At 35.5% G+C, this 17,426-nt stretch overlaps 2 protein-coding genes across 2 annotated transcripts in view; both read left to right on the forward strand.

Moving 5' to 3' along the window:
• Positions 1–1,649, forward strand: part of LOC131616909 (subtilisin-like protease SBT4.8) — a 2,602-nt gene extending 953 nt beyond the window's left edge. The window contains exon 2 of the mRNA XM_058888352.1: positions 1–1,649. This exon is cut by the window's left edge and continues 51 nt beyond it. Within this exon, the coding sequence (XP_058744335.1) occupies positions 1–1,649 (1,649 nt within the window).
• A 539-nt stretch (positions 1,650–2,188) lies between these two features.
• On the forward strand, positions 2,189–6,118 carry LOC131617032 (protein FAR1-RELATED SEQUENCE 4-like). Its single transcript, XM_058888420.1, has 5 exons — positions 2,189–2,321; positions 3,440–5,595; positions 5,675–5,866; positions 5,953–6,000; positions 6,083–6,118. Exons 1-5 carry the CDS (start codon positions 2,189–2,191, stop codon positions 6,116–6,118), a joined length of 2,565 nt encoding a protein of 854 aa, XP_058744403.1.
• Positions 6,119–17,426: the final 11,308 nt, after the last annotated feature.

The following is a 17,426-nucleotide window of genomic DNA, read 5'->3' on the forward strand; positions in this document are numbered from 1 at the left end:
ACTTCACTTGTAACAAGAAAATTATTGGGGCACGGTCTTATGGTAATGGAGGGAAGAATGCAAGAGACGAAGCTGGTCACGGAACCCACACAGCATCAACTGCAAGTGGAAGAGAGGTGCGGGATGTAAGCTTTTATGATCTTGCAAAAGGCACTGCAAGGGGTGGAGTCCCGTCATCAAGGATTGCTGTGTACAAATTATGTGGCGCGGATGGTTCATGTAGTGGTAGTAATATCTTAGCTGCATTTGATGATGCCATTGCTGATGGAGTTGACATCATCACAATATCAATTGGGGGCTCAAATGCCCTTGAATTTCTTAAAGATCCTATTGCCATTGGTTCTTTTCATGCCATGGAGAAGGGAATTCTCACATCGCATTCTGCGGGAAACTCTGGTCCAAGGCCAAGTTCTACTGGAAGTGTAGCACCTTGGTTATTTAGTGTTGCTGCATCTACCATAGATCTTCAATTCATTGATAAGCTCATTCTTGGAAATGGAAATACTATTATTGGTAAGTCAGTCAATGCTTTCCCCTCAAATGGCACAAAAATTCCAATAGCTCACGGTACTTGCTTGTATAACTTTGGCCAAACTGTGGTTAAAGGTAAGATTGTTTTCTGTGAATCACCAGTGTATGAAGCATTGGCTTCTAAAAGTGGTGCGTTTGGTGTAGTCACAAATGTTGAAGAGTCTAAAAATGATGTGTCTTATGTCTCTTGGATGCCTTCAATTAACTTGGATTCAAAAGATTATCTTTTTGCTCAATCTTACGCAAAATACACTAAATCCCCTGTGGCTGAAATTTTGAAGAGTGAGATCTTGCATGATGCAAATGCTCCTAGAATTGCATCTTTCTCTTCTCGTGGTCCGAATTCAGTTGTTCCAGATATTATGAAACCAGATATAAGTGCCCCCGGCGTGGATATTTTAGCTGCTTTTTCGCCTCTTGCCCCACCCTCTAGGCATGTCGGTGACACTAGAAAGGTCAATTACAACATATTATCTGGAACTTCTATGGCATGTCCCCATATTACTGGAATTGCTGCATATGTGAAATCATTTCATCCAGATTGGTCACCAGCCGCTATTAAATCTGCCATCATGACCACGGCAAAACCAGTGAACGGTACTTATAATGATTTGGCTGGTGAGTTTTCTTATGGATCAGGGAATGCTAATCCACAACTAGCTATTAACCCAGGACTTATTTATAACATCACAAAGGATGATTATGTGCAAATGCTTTGCAATTACGGTTATGATAATGAAAAAATTAAACAGATTAGTGGAGAAAACTCAATTTGTCACAGAGCTTCTAACCTTTCATCGGTAAAAGATCTAAACTATCCTGCACTAGTAATTGTTGTTGCACCTCAGAAACCTTTCAATATCAAGTTTCCTAGAACAGTTACAAATGTTGGCTCTCACAATGCAACCTACAAGGCTATTGTCACCCCAATTCCAAATATCAAGATTACAGTAGAGCCAAATCTTATCTCATTCAAATCAGTACAAGAGACACAATCATTTGTTGTCAATGCTCTTGGGAGAGTAGAGTCAAGTCAAACTGTGTTTTCTTCGTCACTTGTTTGGTCAGATGGCACCCACATTGTCAAGAGTCCAATAATTGTACAAATAACATCCTAAAACATGTTATTGTCTTGGAAAATAAATATGTGAAACTTTTATAGGATAAATAAGTGGCTCTCGAGTATCCAATAAATTACGATTATGTATTTTAACGTTTTCATGTTGATGTTGAATTCTTAAATCTCCAAAATTCAATGTGCATAAAACTTAACAACAAATAACATTGAAGAATAGTTTTACTTGTATAATAAAATCATGCTAGATGGCTAATTAAACCATATAACTACTTAGGGATCATTTGAGTGTTTGAGTTTGTTGTCTTGTTGGAACATACACAAAACTCTAAAGTGAATCAATGGAGAAAATGAGTTAATTTGAGAAGATGGAATGAATAATGTGTGAGAGAGAGAGAGAGAGAGAGAGAGAGAGTAAATTGAGAGTGAGGAGAAAATTATATGAAATGACATTAACCTTTCAATCTTACCAAAACAAGTGAGGTACAAAACAACTTAAAACAAAGCCAAAAAGCCCAAAACACGAGCTCATAATCAATTACGCAAAACACCGTAATCGATTACGCCTTCTATCTGTAGACAATGTGTAGCAACCGACTTAAAATTTTAAGGAAAAGAGTCGCCACCATTTATTTTTATTCTAAAGAAAGAGAATTAAACGGATTACCCTACGGTCAGAGATTTTATGTTCGCGAGTCGGTTAAACAGAGAGAAGGTATTAAGCACCCTTTGTCTCCCTTATATTCAAGAGGACCCCTTTTAAGTTTAGATTTAATAAGTTTTAAACTTGAGATACGGTAAATATACGTTCACCTATATTCTAAAAAAAAGTTTATTGATATTTCAAAAGAATTTGATTGAATGTTAGTTTTTTATGGTTATACTTGTCTAAAATAAAGAAAAAAAGAATAGTTACAAATGATCAACGTTAAATATTCTATAAAACACATAAGATGAAAATAAACAAAAATTTATACCAAGGAAAAGAAATTAGAAAAAGCTATCACTATCACTAAAGTATGGATTAAACTATCAGTATGCCAAATGAGTTATTCAATTAAAAGCACACTAAAGCTCACGTGATATTTTTACTTAGGCCAAATAAAAAATTAAAACAACACAAACTAATAGTTTATAGAACTAAGCAAATCCATTTCATCGAGTATGGATCTGTTCCAGTTATTGAATTGTCTAGCTACCCTGTTCCGTTTTCGGATGTCTAACACGTGGCAATTAAAAACTTCAATGGTTTGGATTTAAAATTTTAATATCAGTACCTTTTTAATAAATAAAAAACCAAAATAACACATTCCGACACCTTTTTTCATCGGCACCACTGTGCAATTTTCTTAGTTTTATGCTATGGTTTAAACTGAGAAAAATGGGGTTACAATTGCAATGTCTTAAATTAATTTAAGCTTTTACGGTTTTATTTTCATTTTGCACTTGATACAATAGAAAATTTAAATACAGAAAAAGGGTTTCTATTGCATTCAGTTTAACTTTAGCCTCTAAATAGTACGACAACTTTTTGTAAGAATTTTTACGAACATGTGTTCAATGACTTATTCTACTATTTTACATTTTAGAAAACAAATTAAATTTAATATTTAATATAATTCTAACAGAATTAAAACCCACTATACCACTCCCGCCACACCGCTTACGGTTTGCTTTTTTTCCAATTTCCAATAAACTAACATTTTATCATTACGTTTCTATTTAGTGTACTTATTTGCCTGAAAGTTTTGTATAAATTTAATGATGTTCTATTTACTTAGGTGTCTTAATCAATTAACATAGTTTTTTTTTTTTTTGAATTTGTTGCATTAGTGCAAGAAATATTTGAAATTTGTGATGAAGTGGAAAAAAATGAAGAAACTCAAAAAGATACTGATTGTTTAGAAGTAAATGACACATATGAAAAAGATATTCCTAGTGTTGGTATGGTATTTGCTTCTGAAGATGAAGTTACTGAGTATTATAAGAAATATGCTCGACATATAGGTTTTGGAATTGCTAAAATAAGTTCAAAAAACGGAGATGATGGAAAAAAATATTTTACTTTGGCATGTAGTCGAGCAAGAAAGTATGTGAGTAAATCAAAAAATCCATTGAAGCCCAATCCTATTACAAAAACACAGTGTAAGGCGAGATTGAATGCTTGTATTCATTTAAACGGGACAGTTATAGTTTCAAGTATTGTTATTGAGCATAATCATGAACTAAGTCCAAGCAAAGCACGATATTTTAGATCCAACAAAAATTTGGGGTCTCAGATGAGAAGAAGGTTAGAACTCAATGATCAAGCTGGAATTAATGTAAGCAGAAACTTTCGATCTTTAGTTGTTGAAGCGAATGGGTATGAGAATCTTACATTTGGAGAAAAAGACTGTAGAAACTATATAGACAAAGTAAGACGACTACGACTTGGGACAGGTGATGCAGAAGCAATACAAAAATATTTTGTCAGAAAGCAAAAGCAAAATAATCAATTTTATTACGTAATGGATGTGGATGATGAAAGTCGGTTACGTAATGTGTTTTGGGCTGATGCAAGATGTAGGACTGCATATGAGTATTTTGGCGAAGTCATAACTTTTGATACCACTTACTTAACAAATAAATATGACATGCCTTTTGCTCCTTTTGTTGGAGTAAATCATCATGGTCAATCTATGTTGTTGGGTTGTGCTCTATTGTCTAATGAGGATACTAAAACTTTTACTTGGTTGTTCTCAACATGGTTAGAGTGTATGCACGGTTGTGCTCCAAATTCCATAATTACTGATCAAGATAGAGCAATGAAGAATGCAATTGAGACTGTCTTTCCGAAGGCTCGACACCGATGGTGCTTATGGCATTTAATGAAAAAAATTCCAGAAAAGTTTGGTAGATATTCCAATTATGAGTCAATTAAAACACTTTTGCATGATATTGTATATGACTCTACAAGCAAAAGTGATTTTATGATGAGGTGGAAACATATGGTTGTGTATTATGAACTACACGATAATGAATGGCTGAAAGCGTTATTTGAAGAGCGGCATCGGTGGGTTCCTATATATGTTAGGGACACATTTTGGCCTGGAATGTCAACTACACAACGAAGTGAAAGTATGAACTCATTTTTTGATGGATATGTAAACTCAAAGACAACATTGAAGCAATTTGTTGAACAATACGATAATGCATTGAAAGATAAAATTGAAAAGGAGAGCATGGCTGATTTCAGGTCATTTAATACAATTATTGCTTGTGTAAGTCACTTTGGCTTTGAGGTCCAATTTCAAAAAGCATTTACCAATGCAAAGTTCAAAGAATTTCAATTCGAAATTGCTTCGATGATGTATTGCCATGCATGTTTTGATAAATTGGAGGGAATAGATTCCATATTTTGCGTTACAGAGAGTAGGAAAGTGCACGACAAGATGAAAGACATTGGGTTCATGGTATTCTTCAATGAAAAAGATTTCTTGTTTAAATACACATGTTGCTTGTTTGAATTTAAAGGTATTGTATGCAAGCACATCCTTTGTGTGCTTAAGCTCCGAGGAAAAACAGATTCAATCCCTGACAATTATATTTTGGGACGATGGAGGAAGGATGTAAATCACAGACATACACTTATTAAATGTGGTTTAGATAATATGTCTAAAAAATCTGAATTGCAGCGTGTTGATAAAGCTTGTGATGCCTTTTATGAAGTTGCTTCAACAAAGATAAATAGTGAAGATGATTTATTGAAAGTGATGAATTGGATTAAAGAATTGAAAATTGAGCTAGCGTGTAAAGAATCATCTCCTAGAACTGTAGAAGAAGATACTCCAACTCAAAACCAGACTTTTATTCTTGATCCAACAGTGACTCGAAGTAAAGGGCGCCCTCCTTTAAAAAGAAAAACTTCTAAAGTTGATCAAATTGTGAAGAAGAAGCTTGCACCAAAAAAAACTAAAAAATGCAGCCAAAAAAATAAAGATCAAGAAGAGGTGAGCATGAAATTTATAATGTTTACTGATATAATAGTAATAGTTGATATGTCAAATTTAAGAGTTTTTTTTATTGTAGGGCATATCCACATCCAGAATACATGATAAAGAACCTGAAGTATTTTTCACATCTCAACTTGGTGATGGAATTGGAACACAGGAAAGCATTCAAGGAAATACTGAGTATACAAAATGGATGAATAGTTACAGTACTATGACTAATTTAGCTCCTATTTGTCTAAATCAAAAACATCTTGATGAAATAAATCAGGTATCAAAATTTATTTTATTACTCTTTACTCTTACTTGAACATTTATGATATAGAAACTAACTCATTTAATATAATTCTGTTTTAGGTTTCATACCATTCTAAAAAAAATGGACCATATTTTGAACTTTCACAGGTATTAATTGTTTATTTTGTTTCAATATATTAAATTTTTAATATAAAATCCTTCATTCAAAATCTTTGTAATTTTTTTGTAGGTACAACATCAAATGAATGAAGAACCATCATTGTAGTTGGAAGTGAATAATTACTTTTTAAGTTTTTGTACTTTTTATGATATACTGTGTTTTCTTTCTTCTCTTGGTTGAGGTTTTGTTCTGTTATGTCATTTTCCATCTATTGTGTTTTTCTAGTGTGAGAGGTTTAAGTTTTGTTGCATTCAAAACATGGTATAATTTTTGACATCAATACAATTACAAGTCAAAGAGCATCCATCTACATTCCATATCTTTTAATAAACAATACAAATTTATATGATAAAGTAGAAAAAAAACAGTACTCTCCAACTATAATGTAATCACATTTTTACATCAGTTTGAACTTCAAATGAGAGTTCTAAACGCCATTGTAATTTCAGTGACATTAGACATGTTTGAAACCAATGCTAGCAGCAAGTTCAATAGCCTTATTATGATGAGAAAGTATACTTCTTGGTGTCAATTTCATTTCTTCTAAGTGCAACCATCTGAATTACTTGTTTCAATGTAATATAATTCCTTTATGTATTGGAGAACCATAGAGCCAAAAAAAGTCTATGAAACAGAATTACAGTTGGTATCAACCTCTTCTTAATCCCTGTTACAATATCATATCTGCATAAAAAAATTGCAACTCATAAGTCAGTTGTAAAACTAATGTCACACCAACATAATTCAAAATTTAATAGTTATGTCACACCAATTGGAACCTATATTTGATATTATAATACACGCAGTACCTAATTTATATTAAAAGTGTGTGACATGTATGGGACTGGGAGCCCAAATAACACATATAACCACATTCAATCATTGTTCAAACCAGCACAATACCAATGTAGTCTAAAAGATAATTTACATCTTTAATCACACTTGTGAAAATATATGAGATTAAATCTTGGATTGGAAAGAGAGAAAATTACTCGGTCAAAGCTACAACGGTGCTTCTCAACTCAGTGGCAGCATACTCCGGCGTCGGGGCGGCGTGGTTTTCAACCACCACGAAGTGGTTAGTTTCAATGATACCAATGAAGTTTTATATTTTGAAAATACCATATCTTCATCACATAAATGATATGGATCTAAAGATCTAAATCTGGAAATAAAATTCATGTTTATTGTGATTTTAAAAGGCTTTATTTCAAGAAAGTGGAATGGGATGAGCGGTGAGAAAGGAGAACAGCTGTTAATCATTTTCTAACAATTTATTATGCATTTAGAGTTTTATTTTGAATTTACGGAATTGTAGCTTGTTGATTTGACCGAAGTTAATGACGGTTACAATAACACAATTGAGTAAATATGCCACGTAATTCGTTGGTTTTCGTATAAAAAAATTTCGCACTATTAATCATTTTACATTTCATCACTTACTCTTTACAATCCCAAATTTACAATCCACTTTCTCTATTAACAAAAATATTCAATATCTCACCACTTTCTCTTGTAAATTCACACCATTGCACCACTTGTGTTGAATCAATTACATAAATCCTAAAACTGGAAAAGAAAAAAAAGAAAGAAACTATTTGGGAAATAGATAGTTGTGTTTCAATATATTTATGTTTCAGTTAAGGGCAAACCGATTTTGGTTCAGAGCTTTCACAGAACCGGTAGTTGGAAGGTGGAAGAAGGGCCGTTTCATTTCAATCAACAGTTTTTTATTTTTGATTTATTAAAAAAATACTGATATTAAAACTTTAAATACAAACCATTAAAGATTTTAAACATCTTGAAATAGAATTGGGTAATTTGACAGTCTAATAACTGGAGCACATCTGTAACACCCCAAAATCTACCCAACATTTATATAATAACATCAGAGTAATTTCAAATTTTCAACAACTTTGGGATATTACAATTCCACTTAACACAAAACCTGTCATTTGCATAATTACAAGAATGATACATAGCACACATTCAATCATATTATAAATCACAACCTGTATAGCCTCAAACTCAATTCAACTTTTAATTAAAATACTTGCAGCGGAAAGTAGAAGTGTACGAATACAAAAACTCCAAACAACATAGCATCTTTTTAAAATAGATAACTTAAATATAAACAACTCCTCAAAATAACAACTTGAGTTCAACTTTAAAGGAAATAACAACATAAAATCAAAACAAGCGTTTGTTTCCTCCGAGTGCTACGTATCAGAGCAACGACAACCAAAAACTACTAAAATCCTTACTCCTCGCTACTTGCACGTTACCAATATAAAGACAACGGCGAAAACAAAGAAAGGGTGAGATATCGAAAAGTATAAGCAGAAGTATGATAATTGATATATTAGACATAGAATCATATAATATTCACCACATTAAAAAAAACAACGACAATACAATAATCAACCAAGCAACATAGCAATAACAACAACTTTATAATGCAACTCATCATGAAACTCGACTATGCAAATGCATGTGGATCCATCGGAGTAAAACTCCCAACTTAATCATATGTCAGGTTATCGAGGCATTTCAACAACTTGAACAGGGTGCCATCAAGGCCAACTTAATCGGGTGCCAGTTCAGGCCAACTCAAACAATGCAAATGTCATGCCACAACATGAACGACATCTAATCAACAATATCACAACAAAATCTGAACAACGACAAAATAATCAGCAACTCAAACATCAACTTAAATCGCAACTCAAACAACTTCCACTTTGGCTATTTGAGCCTACAATCAAAACTTGTCCAGATTCGGGACACAACCAACTTACGTCATCAGTACTTGCAACTCACGAAATTGACATGACATTCAACAAAAACAACCAACCAAACTGTTATCAAATTGTGCCCCTGTTAATTTACTTCTGCTAATGTTACACTGTTGCTTAACATGTTGAATTCTATTATCATTATTATTATTAACCTATGGCAATGGCAGTATTTTCTATGATAAGTTCTTAAAATATACCTGAATAATATATATACATATATATATATATATATATATATATATATATTCTAATATAACATGTCATATGATGAGACACTTTTCCTAAAGCAACATTATCATCTGTCACACATCCCACACGTGAAGCACAAGAAAAAGGGAGACCACCTTCTCTGCCTCATATTCAGCTCTTTCTGGTCAAAGAGATACTTCAGACTCTTATGATCACTAAACACCTCAAACCTCGAACCATACAAATAATGTCGCCACAACTTCAAAACAAAAACTACCGCTGCCAACTCTAAATCATGAGTTGGATAATTCCTTTCATGCACTTTTACTTGTCTTGATGCATAAGCGACCACCTGTTGATTCTACATCAATACACCACCTAAACCCATCAACGAAGCATCACAATAAACCATAAATGATTCTGTCGGATTCGGCAAATTCAAAATAGGAGCACTAGTCAACCTCTTCTTCAGCTCTTGGAATCCTTCATCACATTTTACATCCCAAATAAAAGCCTGACCCTTTCTGGTTAATTTAGTTAACGGCAATGCTAACTTTGAAAATCCCTCAATGAACTTCCTGTAATAACCTGCAAGACCAAGAAAACTACGGATTTCGGAAACTGACTTCGGAGCTTCCCACTGAGATACAGCCTCTATCTTCGTAGGATCAACAACAATACCATTCTTAGAAATTACATGTCCAAGAAAACTGACTTCTTCTAACCAAAATTCACACTTTGACAGTTTGGCAAAAAGTTGCTTCTCTTTTAACAACTCCAACACGGTTCTGAGATGTTCCGCATGTTCTTCCTCACTCTTAGAATATATTAGGATATCATCTATAAACACCACCACGAACTTATCGAGATAAGGATGAAATATCCTATTCATATACTCCATAAATACACCAGGTGCATTAGTAACCCCAAACGGCATTATCGAATACTCATAATGCCCATACATTGTTCTGAAAGCAGTCTTCTGAATATCATCGTCTTTCACACGAATCTGGTGATACCCAGACCTAAGATCAATCTTACTAAACACACATGCTCCAACCAGCTGATCCATCAAATCATCAATCCTCGGAAAGGGATACCGATTCTTGATAGTAACCTTGTTCAATTGTCTGTAATCTACACACAACCTCATTGAACCCTCTTTCTTCTTCACTAGCAACACAGGTGCACCCCACGGAGAAACACTAGGACGAATGAATTTCTTCTCAAGCAATTCTTCCAACTGCTTCTTCAGTCCAGTCAACTCAGATGGTGACATACGATACGGTGCCATCGATACTGGACTAGTTCCCGGAATCAATTCAATGGAAAACTCTACTTCTCTTTCTGGTGGTAATTCATTCACTTCTTCCGGAAAAACTTCTGGAAAATCACATACCACTGGTAGTTCGCTACTCACTACTCTTTCCTTCGAATTTTCCAATGCAAATAACATAAACACCGTTGCACCATTCTTGATAGCTTCATCCACTTGTCTAGCTGTCATCTCCAGATCATCAGAATTAACTCCTTCAGGAAAGATTATTGTCTTCGAAAAACAGTTGATGTGAACACGGTTAAATTCTAACCAGTTCATCCCCAAGATTACATCGAGTTGTTTCAACAGAAGGCACACTAAGTCCATCCCGAATTCTCTACCAAAAATGTCAACCGAACAATTCAAGCATGCAGACGAAGTAGTTACTGAACCCGACGCTGGAGTATCAATAACCATACTTCCATTTATTTCAGATATTTCCAAATTCAACCTCTTAGCACAATCCAAAGAAATAAAAGAATGAGTTGCTCCAGTATCAATAATCGCAACTAAAGGTGTGCCATGAATAAAACACGTACCTTTAATTAGTCTATCCTCCGGAGTGGTCTCTGATCCAGACAAAGCAAAAACCTTTCCTCTAGCTTGGTTCTTCTTCAGTTTAGGACACTGTGGGCTAATGTGACCCTCTTCACCATAATTGTAACAAGTCACAATCTTCTTCTTACAATCAGCGGCAACATGACCCACTTCTTCACACTTGAAGCACTTCTTCTGGTTCAGCTTGCACTCATTCCTACGGTGCGCGACCTCACCACAGTTATAGCATCTGACAAAAGCACTGGAGTCTCCCCCACTAGGCTTCTTCCAACCACCAGTCTTTGGATTACCTCTACCATATGGCTTACCCTTATCCATAGGCTTCTTCCCTTTTCTGTCAATACTAACTCGCGAGAGTGAGATGACTTCAGCTTGAGATTATCTTCCTCGAAGATCCTAATAGAGTCCACCAAGTCTAAAAATCTCCAGATCCTCTGATATTTGATACCCTACTTAATCTCATCACGGAGACCGTTCTCGAACTTGACACATTTCGAGAATTCACTAGCTTCATCGTTGTTGTAGTGAACGTAGTACTTCGCCAACTCAACGAACTTCGAAGCATACTCTGGTACTGTCATGCTTCCTTGAACTAGTTCTAGAAATTCAATTTCCTTTCGAACTCTTACGTATTCAGGAAAGTACCTTCTCAAAAATTCTCTCTTGAACACAACCCAAGAAATAGCCACACCATCAGCTACCAGTTCAGTCCTGGTAGTCATCCACCAATCGCCAGCTTCTTCAGATAACATGTGAGTACCATATCTCACCTTCAGATCTTCAGCACAGTCGATGACTTTGAAGATCCTCTCGATCTCCTTAAGCCACTTCTGAGCACCTTCAGGATCATGCGTGCCCTTGAACAATGGAGGATTGTTTCTCTGAAAACTGTTCAGCTGCCTATTAGCACCAATCGCAGCTCCATTGGCATTTCCTCCCAACACACCAGCAATCATGCCCAGAGCCTCAGCGATAGCATCGCCGTTTCTTCCTCCTCTTCCAGCCATTGTTCTGCTTAAATCACAACCAATTTAATCAGAACAGAGGTATCGACAGTTAACTCTTACTAGTCGCATACACAGGAAAAAACAAAACTAACACTAAGACTCTGGTCATAACGACCGACTATGCTCTGATACCACCATTGTAACACCCCTTACTAACCCTACGCCAATTTAAACAAATATTCAGAGTACATGAAATAAGCGTGCCACAATTGGTAATAATTAAACATCATTCAGTCATGTCATGCATTCACTAAGGTAATCATCATAAATTAAAACGTTTCATGTTAACACAGCGGAAATTAAATCAAACGGACTAAGTTTAACATCTTTAAAACTTATCCTCCAAAACATCAAAACATAACTAGAGTTATCAAACATAAACTCTAAACATCGCGTCACCAGTGTTTCAACTATTAGAGCATGACACCTGACGCTACTAAATAACTGACTCATGAGCTAATCCTCACCGAGTCGAACAGCCGCTATCCTCAATCTGAAAATGACAACATGTAAGGGTGAGTCTCATCATAATTAACAAATGTTATAAGGTTATAAAGCAATAACACATCACAGTTGCATCATTCACCCAATTGTTTCATAAACAGACATTCAAAACAAGTCAAACAACAATCAACACATAAAAAACATTTACAACACTAGAATACCTCCAATCATGTTATAAATTATGCATATGTATAAACTGACACTATGCATGTGGTACCAACATCATCAAATGAGAATAACCCAAAACTGATTCAACATCGTCAAGATACGGCCCTGCTGTAGCGGGGAAAATCTAATATCGAAGCCATAGGATTGACTCGAATCAATAAATCAGTGAAAGTCGCCACCGCGCTTTATTGTTTCCAAAGGAAAAGGGAAAAGAACGAAAAAACCCAAAGTTTGTTTTAAAAAAAACAAAAAGAAGAGATCTTAGGTACGGGTGTTGATTATATGAGGGGAAGGTTTTAAGCACCCCTCATATCTGTGGTACTCCACAGGAACCTTTTTGAAAATCTGTGTGTGTGTGCTAAAAAAAGGGTTTGTTTTATTTTTAAAATAAGCTCGGCAAAGCGTTAAGCTTTGTGCCTACATACCTCCTCGGTGCAATGGAGAAGTCAGAGCTAATGTAGTTCCGCTTAAAGGGAAAAACGATTTAAAACGAATAAAAACATTATCGTCGTCGGAGAGAAATACTCAGCCGTTGATTTTGAGCATGAGAACAAACAAGTTCTTTGCATCGCAAATGAAAGAAGGGCTCCAACTCGGATAAAATTAACGAGTATGCCACTGGCTCTCTCACGCGGAAAAGATCTCATTATATCAATCAATTTCAAAATCGTGGGGTATAACCACTCGTTTCGACAATTAGCAGTGTCTAAATGTTTTGAAGAAAAGGCCACTAAGGGCAAAAGATATCTTAAAAGAAAAGTTTTTGAAAAGGTTGCAAACATAAGAAGATTTTTGAAAAAGGGAGAAGATTTTGAAAATCTAAGAAGTGGGAGGAGATGAAGAGGCTAACCTAGTGCATAAAATAAAAGCTAAGGAAAGAAACGGTCTAACCAAATAAGAAGCCAACACTTGACATTATGAGTCAAGGTAGATTTCCCATCCTTTGGAATTATCAATACCAACACATTAACACTTGGGGATCCAGATGAACTTATTATCTTAGCACCACTTTGCATTAAGCACATTAAGATTCTGACGAAAATCGGGCAGAGTAACGGCTGTTTTCGGGTAAAATCCTTATCTCAATGCCTTGGAATTAACCATCAAGGGCTTTCAAGGAAATACATGCATATACAAACAGACAACAATCCAATGCCAGACAGACAGAATAACAGTAGAGTAATAACAGAATGAGGGTCCAGAGGTCCTAAGTCCATAAGTCCAAATCTCCAAAATGCTACGGATAGTAACCAATAGTCCGAAAGAGAGCCTTATGTGTTTTTTAGATTTTTGTTGATTATCAGTGTTTTAGCATAAAAGTAAAGTATGGTCCAAGTGGACAAAAGAAAACGGCGGAAACATAAACATAGTGTCCAAATGGACAAAGAGAAAATAGCGGAATATAAACGTCCAAATGGACAAAGAGAAAATGGCGGAATGTAAATATGATAAAATGATAAAATAAAGCGATAAAGCGAGAAATATAAAGAGCAATATAATAAAAGTGCGGAAATTAAAGTCAATTGTTAGATGTTAAAGATAACCATCTTGAAACTTGTCAAGTATGTTATCAAAGTTAGTAATTAAGATCGATGGTAAGTGAAGGATGTCCTCGGATTTAAATTCAATAGAAATTTATCAGAAGCTTGATAAAATCATAGCGACTACACGATAAACCTCTATAAGTCTTAAATCAACCGCATACAATTCTCTTCCATATTTGATCTTTTTTATTCGGTACACGAAATATTGCGCTATGTTAAGCAGATCGCCAAGTGATTTATGTAGAAATCACCCTACAACGAGGCCGGTCAAAACTTTATGTGCTAATGCATGCGAGAAGAACGATATGTAGATCGCTTTCCGAAAGCAATACCGCACGAAAAGAAAAAAGGTGAGTGATCTAGTCTTTACCAAGAATCCATAAGAATTCTCAAGGTATTAAGACTTTCATCGATCAAAATAAAGAGAAGTAAAAGATGGAGCCACATTAAAAGCTTCTTTCATCCATAATTTCAATCACTTAATATTGCGGATTTGGATTCTCATCCTATCGACGCCCTAAGTCCATTGAAATTAGAGAGAAATTAGGCCTCTAACTTGTGATTCAAAGAAAATATCAAAAGAAAGGAGTAGAAGATGAGTTAGAACAAAAAACAAGTCAAAAAAGGCAAAAAACACATTCTGCTCAGATGTAAATCGATTTGCACAGAGTGTAAATCGATTTACATAACTCTGTTTTCAAATCTGCGCAGTTTTTAGTTATGTAAATCGATTTGCACAATATGTAAATCGATTTGCACAACACCGTTTTTCAAAAAAACAGCAAATCAAGAGAAGAAAACTTGTTTTAAACATAAAACCAAACACCTTGTGATCTTGGATCAATTTGTGCACGAAAATGTATCAAGTAAGCAAGCAAAACTCATCAATGTAGCACCAAAGGTGCATCAAACATAAACAACAATGGATCACATCTTGGATTATGGAAAGGATCTAGAATTTTACCGATTCTTTCACAAACTTTGAATCTTCTCAAGAACACACAACCACAAGCCTTGATCTCTCACAATTGATGAAGAAAATAGTGTTTATGTTGAGGTTTAGCTCTAAATTAGTGAGGTTCAAGATGTGACTCACTAATTTTTATGGAAGAAGAAGAGAGCTTTGAGTGAGGGGTTTGGAAGAGGTGAGGAGAGAAAGAGCAAGAGTTTTCTTGGCTATCAAAGCTTGAAAAATGAAGAGGGGAGTGCCTCAATTTATAGCACTTAGGCTTGGGAAATTTTGTGGCTTGGAGTTAGGATTGGAAAATAGAATTAGGCTTGGGAAAAGGATTTGGAGCCAAAAATGAAATCCAATGGTCTTGATGCAATCACATGAGGGTTCATGATTAAATGATGTAGAGAATCAAATGTAAGAACTAAGTCATGCTTCCCATGCTTGCAAATGATGTCAACACTTCAAAAAGCTGAAATTTGCCTTCATTTTTCCAAATTCGCACTTGTGCAATCGATTTGCACCTTATGCAAATCTATTTACATTGCTGAAAAAGGAAAAATCTGGGGCAAAAACAGTTATGCAAATCGATTGTTGTCTTATGCAAATCGATTTGCACTGATGGCAGAAGCAAATCTGGTGCAGAAACAGTTGTGTAAATCGATTTACACGTTATGCAAATCGATTTGCACAGTGAAAATGTTGAAAAATGCTCCTTTGATGGGTATTTTGACTTGGTACCTACAAATCACAAACATACAAGAGCACAAGGCAATATTTTTGGTATTTTGGTTAGTAAAACAATATATACAAGACTAAAACATGGGTGCTCGATGATTCCCTTGCAGATGAATTGAGCACAACATTACAAGTAGAGCTCTAAGTTAAAACTTCTTGATTGATGATTGGTATGCAAATGATGTGTAATCTTAGGGTGAAAAATTGGGGTATGACAGATGCCCCTATTTAAGTTTCTTCGATTCGGAGATACGATGATTGGAAATCTTCGTTTCGACGAAATCGAAGAGACTTAAATATATAAAACACAATTTTTGAACCTAAGATGCTATGCAATATTTAATGAATGCATAGGATGAGGATAAAACACGGCAACACCGGGGAGAAAAAGGAACTCCACTGGGGAAACAAATGTCTTGCAGGCGGAACTCCACTAGGGAAGGCAAGACTTTGTTGGAGAGACGAAACTTTGGTGGGAAAAGAAGCTTCTCTGGGGAAAACATTTCGCACCAGAGAGGTTAAAGCATCACCTTTCGCTGGAGATGAGGAAGGGGGCATCCTCTTTCACTGGGGATGAGAAAATATGCATCCTGAATCAGAATGCCAATCTTCCGTTTAACAGAAAACACACCATCGTTCCATTGATGATATGAATAGAAATGCATCAACGTACCACCGACGATGACATATACTAACGTTCCACCGAAGATGAGCTACCAACGTTCCACTGGAGGTAGAAAAAGAGATGTATCGCCGTACCATTGACGATAACATATACCAACGTTCCACTGAGGGTAAGCTACCAACTCAATAATTGAAGGTAGAGAAAGATTGAATTACCACCTCAATAGTTGACGATAAGCTACCAACTCAATAGTTGAAAGTAGAAGAAAATTGAATTACCGCCTCAATGGTTGACGATAAACTACCAACTCAATAGTTGAAGGTAGAAGAAAATTGAATTACCGCCTCAATGGTTGACGATAAGCTACCAACTCAATAGTTGAAAGTAGAAGAAAATTGAATTACCGCCTCAATGGTTGACGATAAGCTACCAACTCAATAGTTGAAGGTAGAAGGAAATTGAATTACCGCCTCAATGGTTGACAATAAGCTACCAACTCAATAGTTGAAAGTAGAAGAAAGTTGAATTACCGCCTCAATGGTTGACGATAAGCTACCAACTCAATAGTTGAAAGTAGAAGAAAATTGAATTCCGCCTCAATGGTTGACGATAAACTACCAACTCAATAGTTGAAGGTAGAAGAAAATTGAATTACCGCCTCAATGGTTGACGATAAGCTACCAACTCAATAGTCGAAGGTAGAAGGAAATTGAATTACCGCCTCAATGGTTGACGATAAGCTACCAACTCAATAGTTGAAGGTAGAAGGAAATTGAATTACCGCCTCAATGGTTGACGATAAGCTACCAACTCAATAGTTGAAGGTAGAAGGAAATTGAATTACTGCCTCAATGGTTGACGATAAGCTACCGAGATCAATAAGTTACCGCTAAGAATAGGGATCAACTTCTTCTTTAATCAAGGACATGGCTTGAGAAAAGGAACTGGATGCAAAGTGTCACTTACACTGAAGCGACTTACCATTTGCTGAGCGTCTTCCATTTGGATGCAA

The sequence above is a fragment of the Vicia villosa genome, linkage group LG7, assembly GCF_029867415.1.
Source record: "Vicia villosa cultivar HV-30 ecotype Madison, WI linkage group LG7, Vvil1.0, whole genome shotgun sequence".
Classification (NCBI taxonomy): Eukaryota; Viridiplantae; Streptophyta; class Magnoliopsida; order Fabales; family Fabaceae; genus Vicia; species Vicia villosa.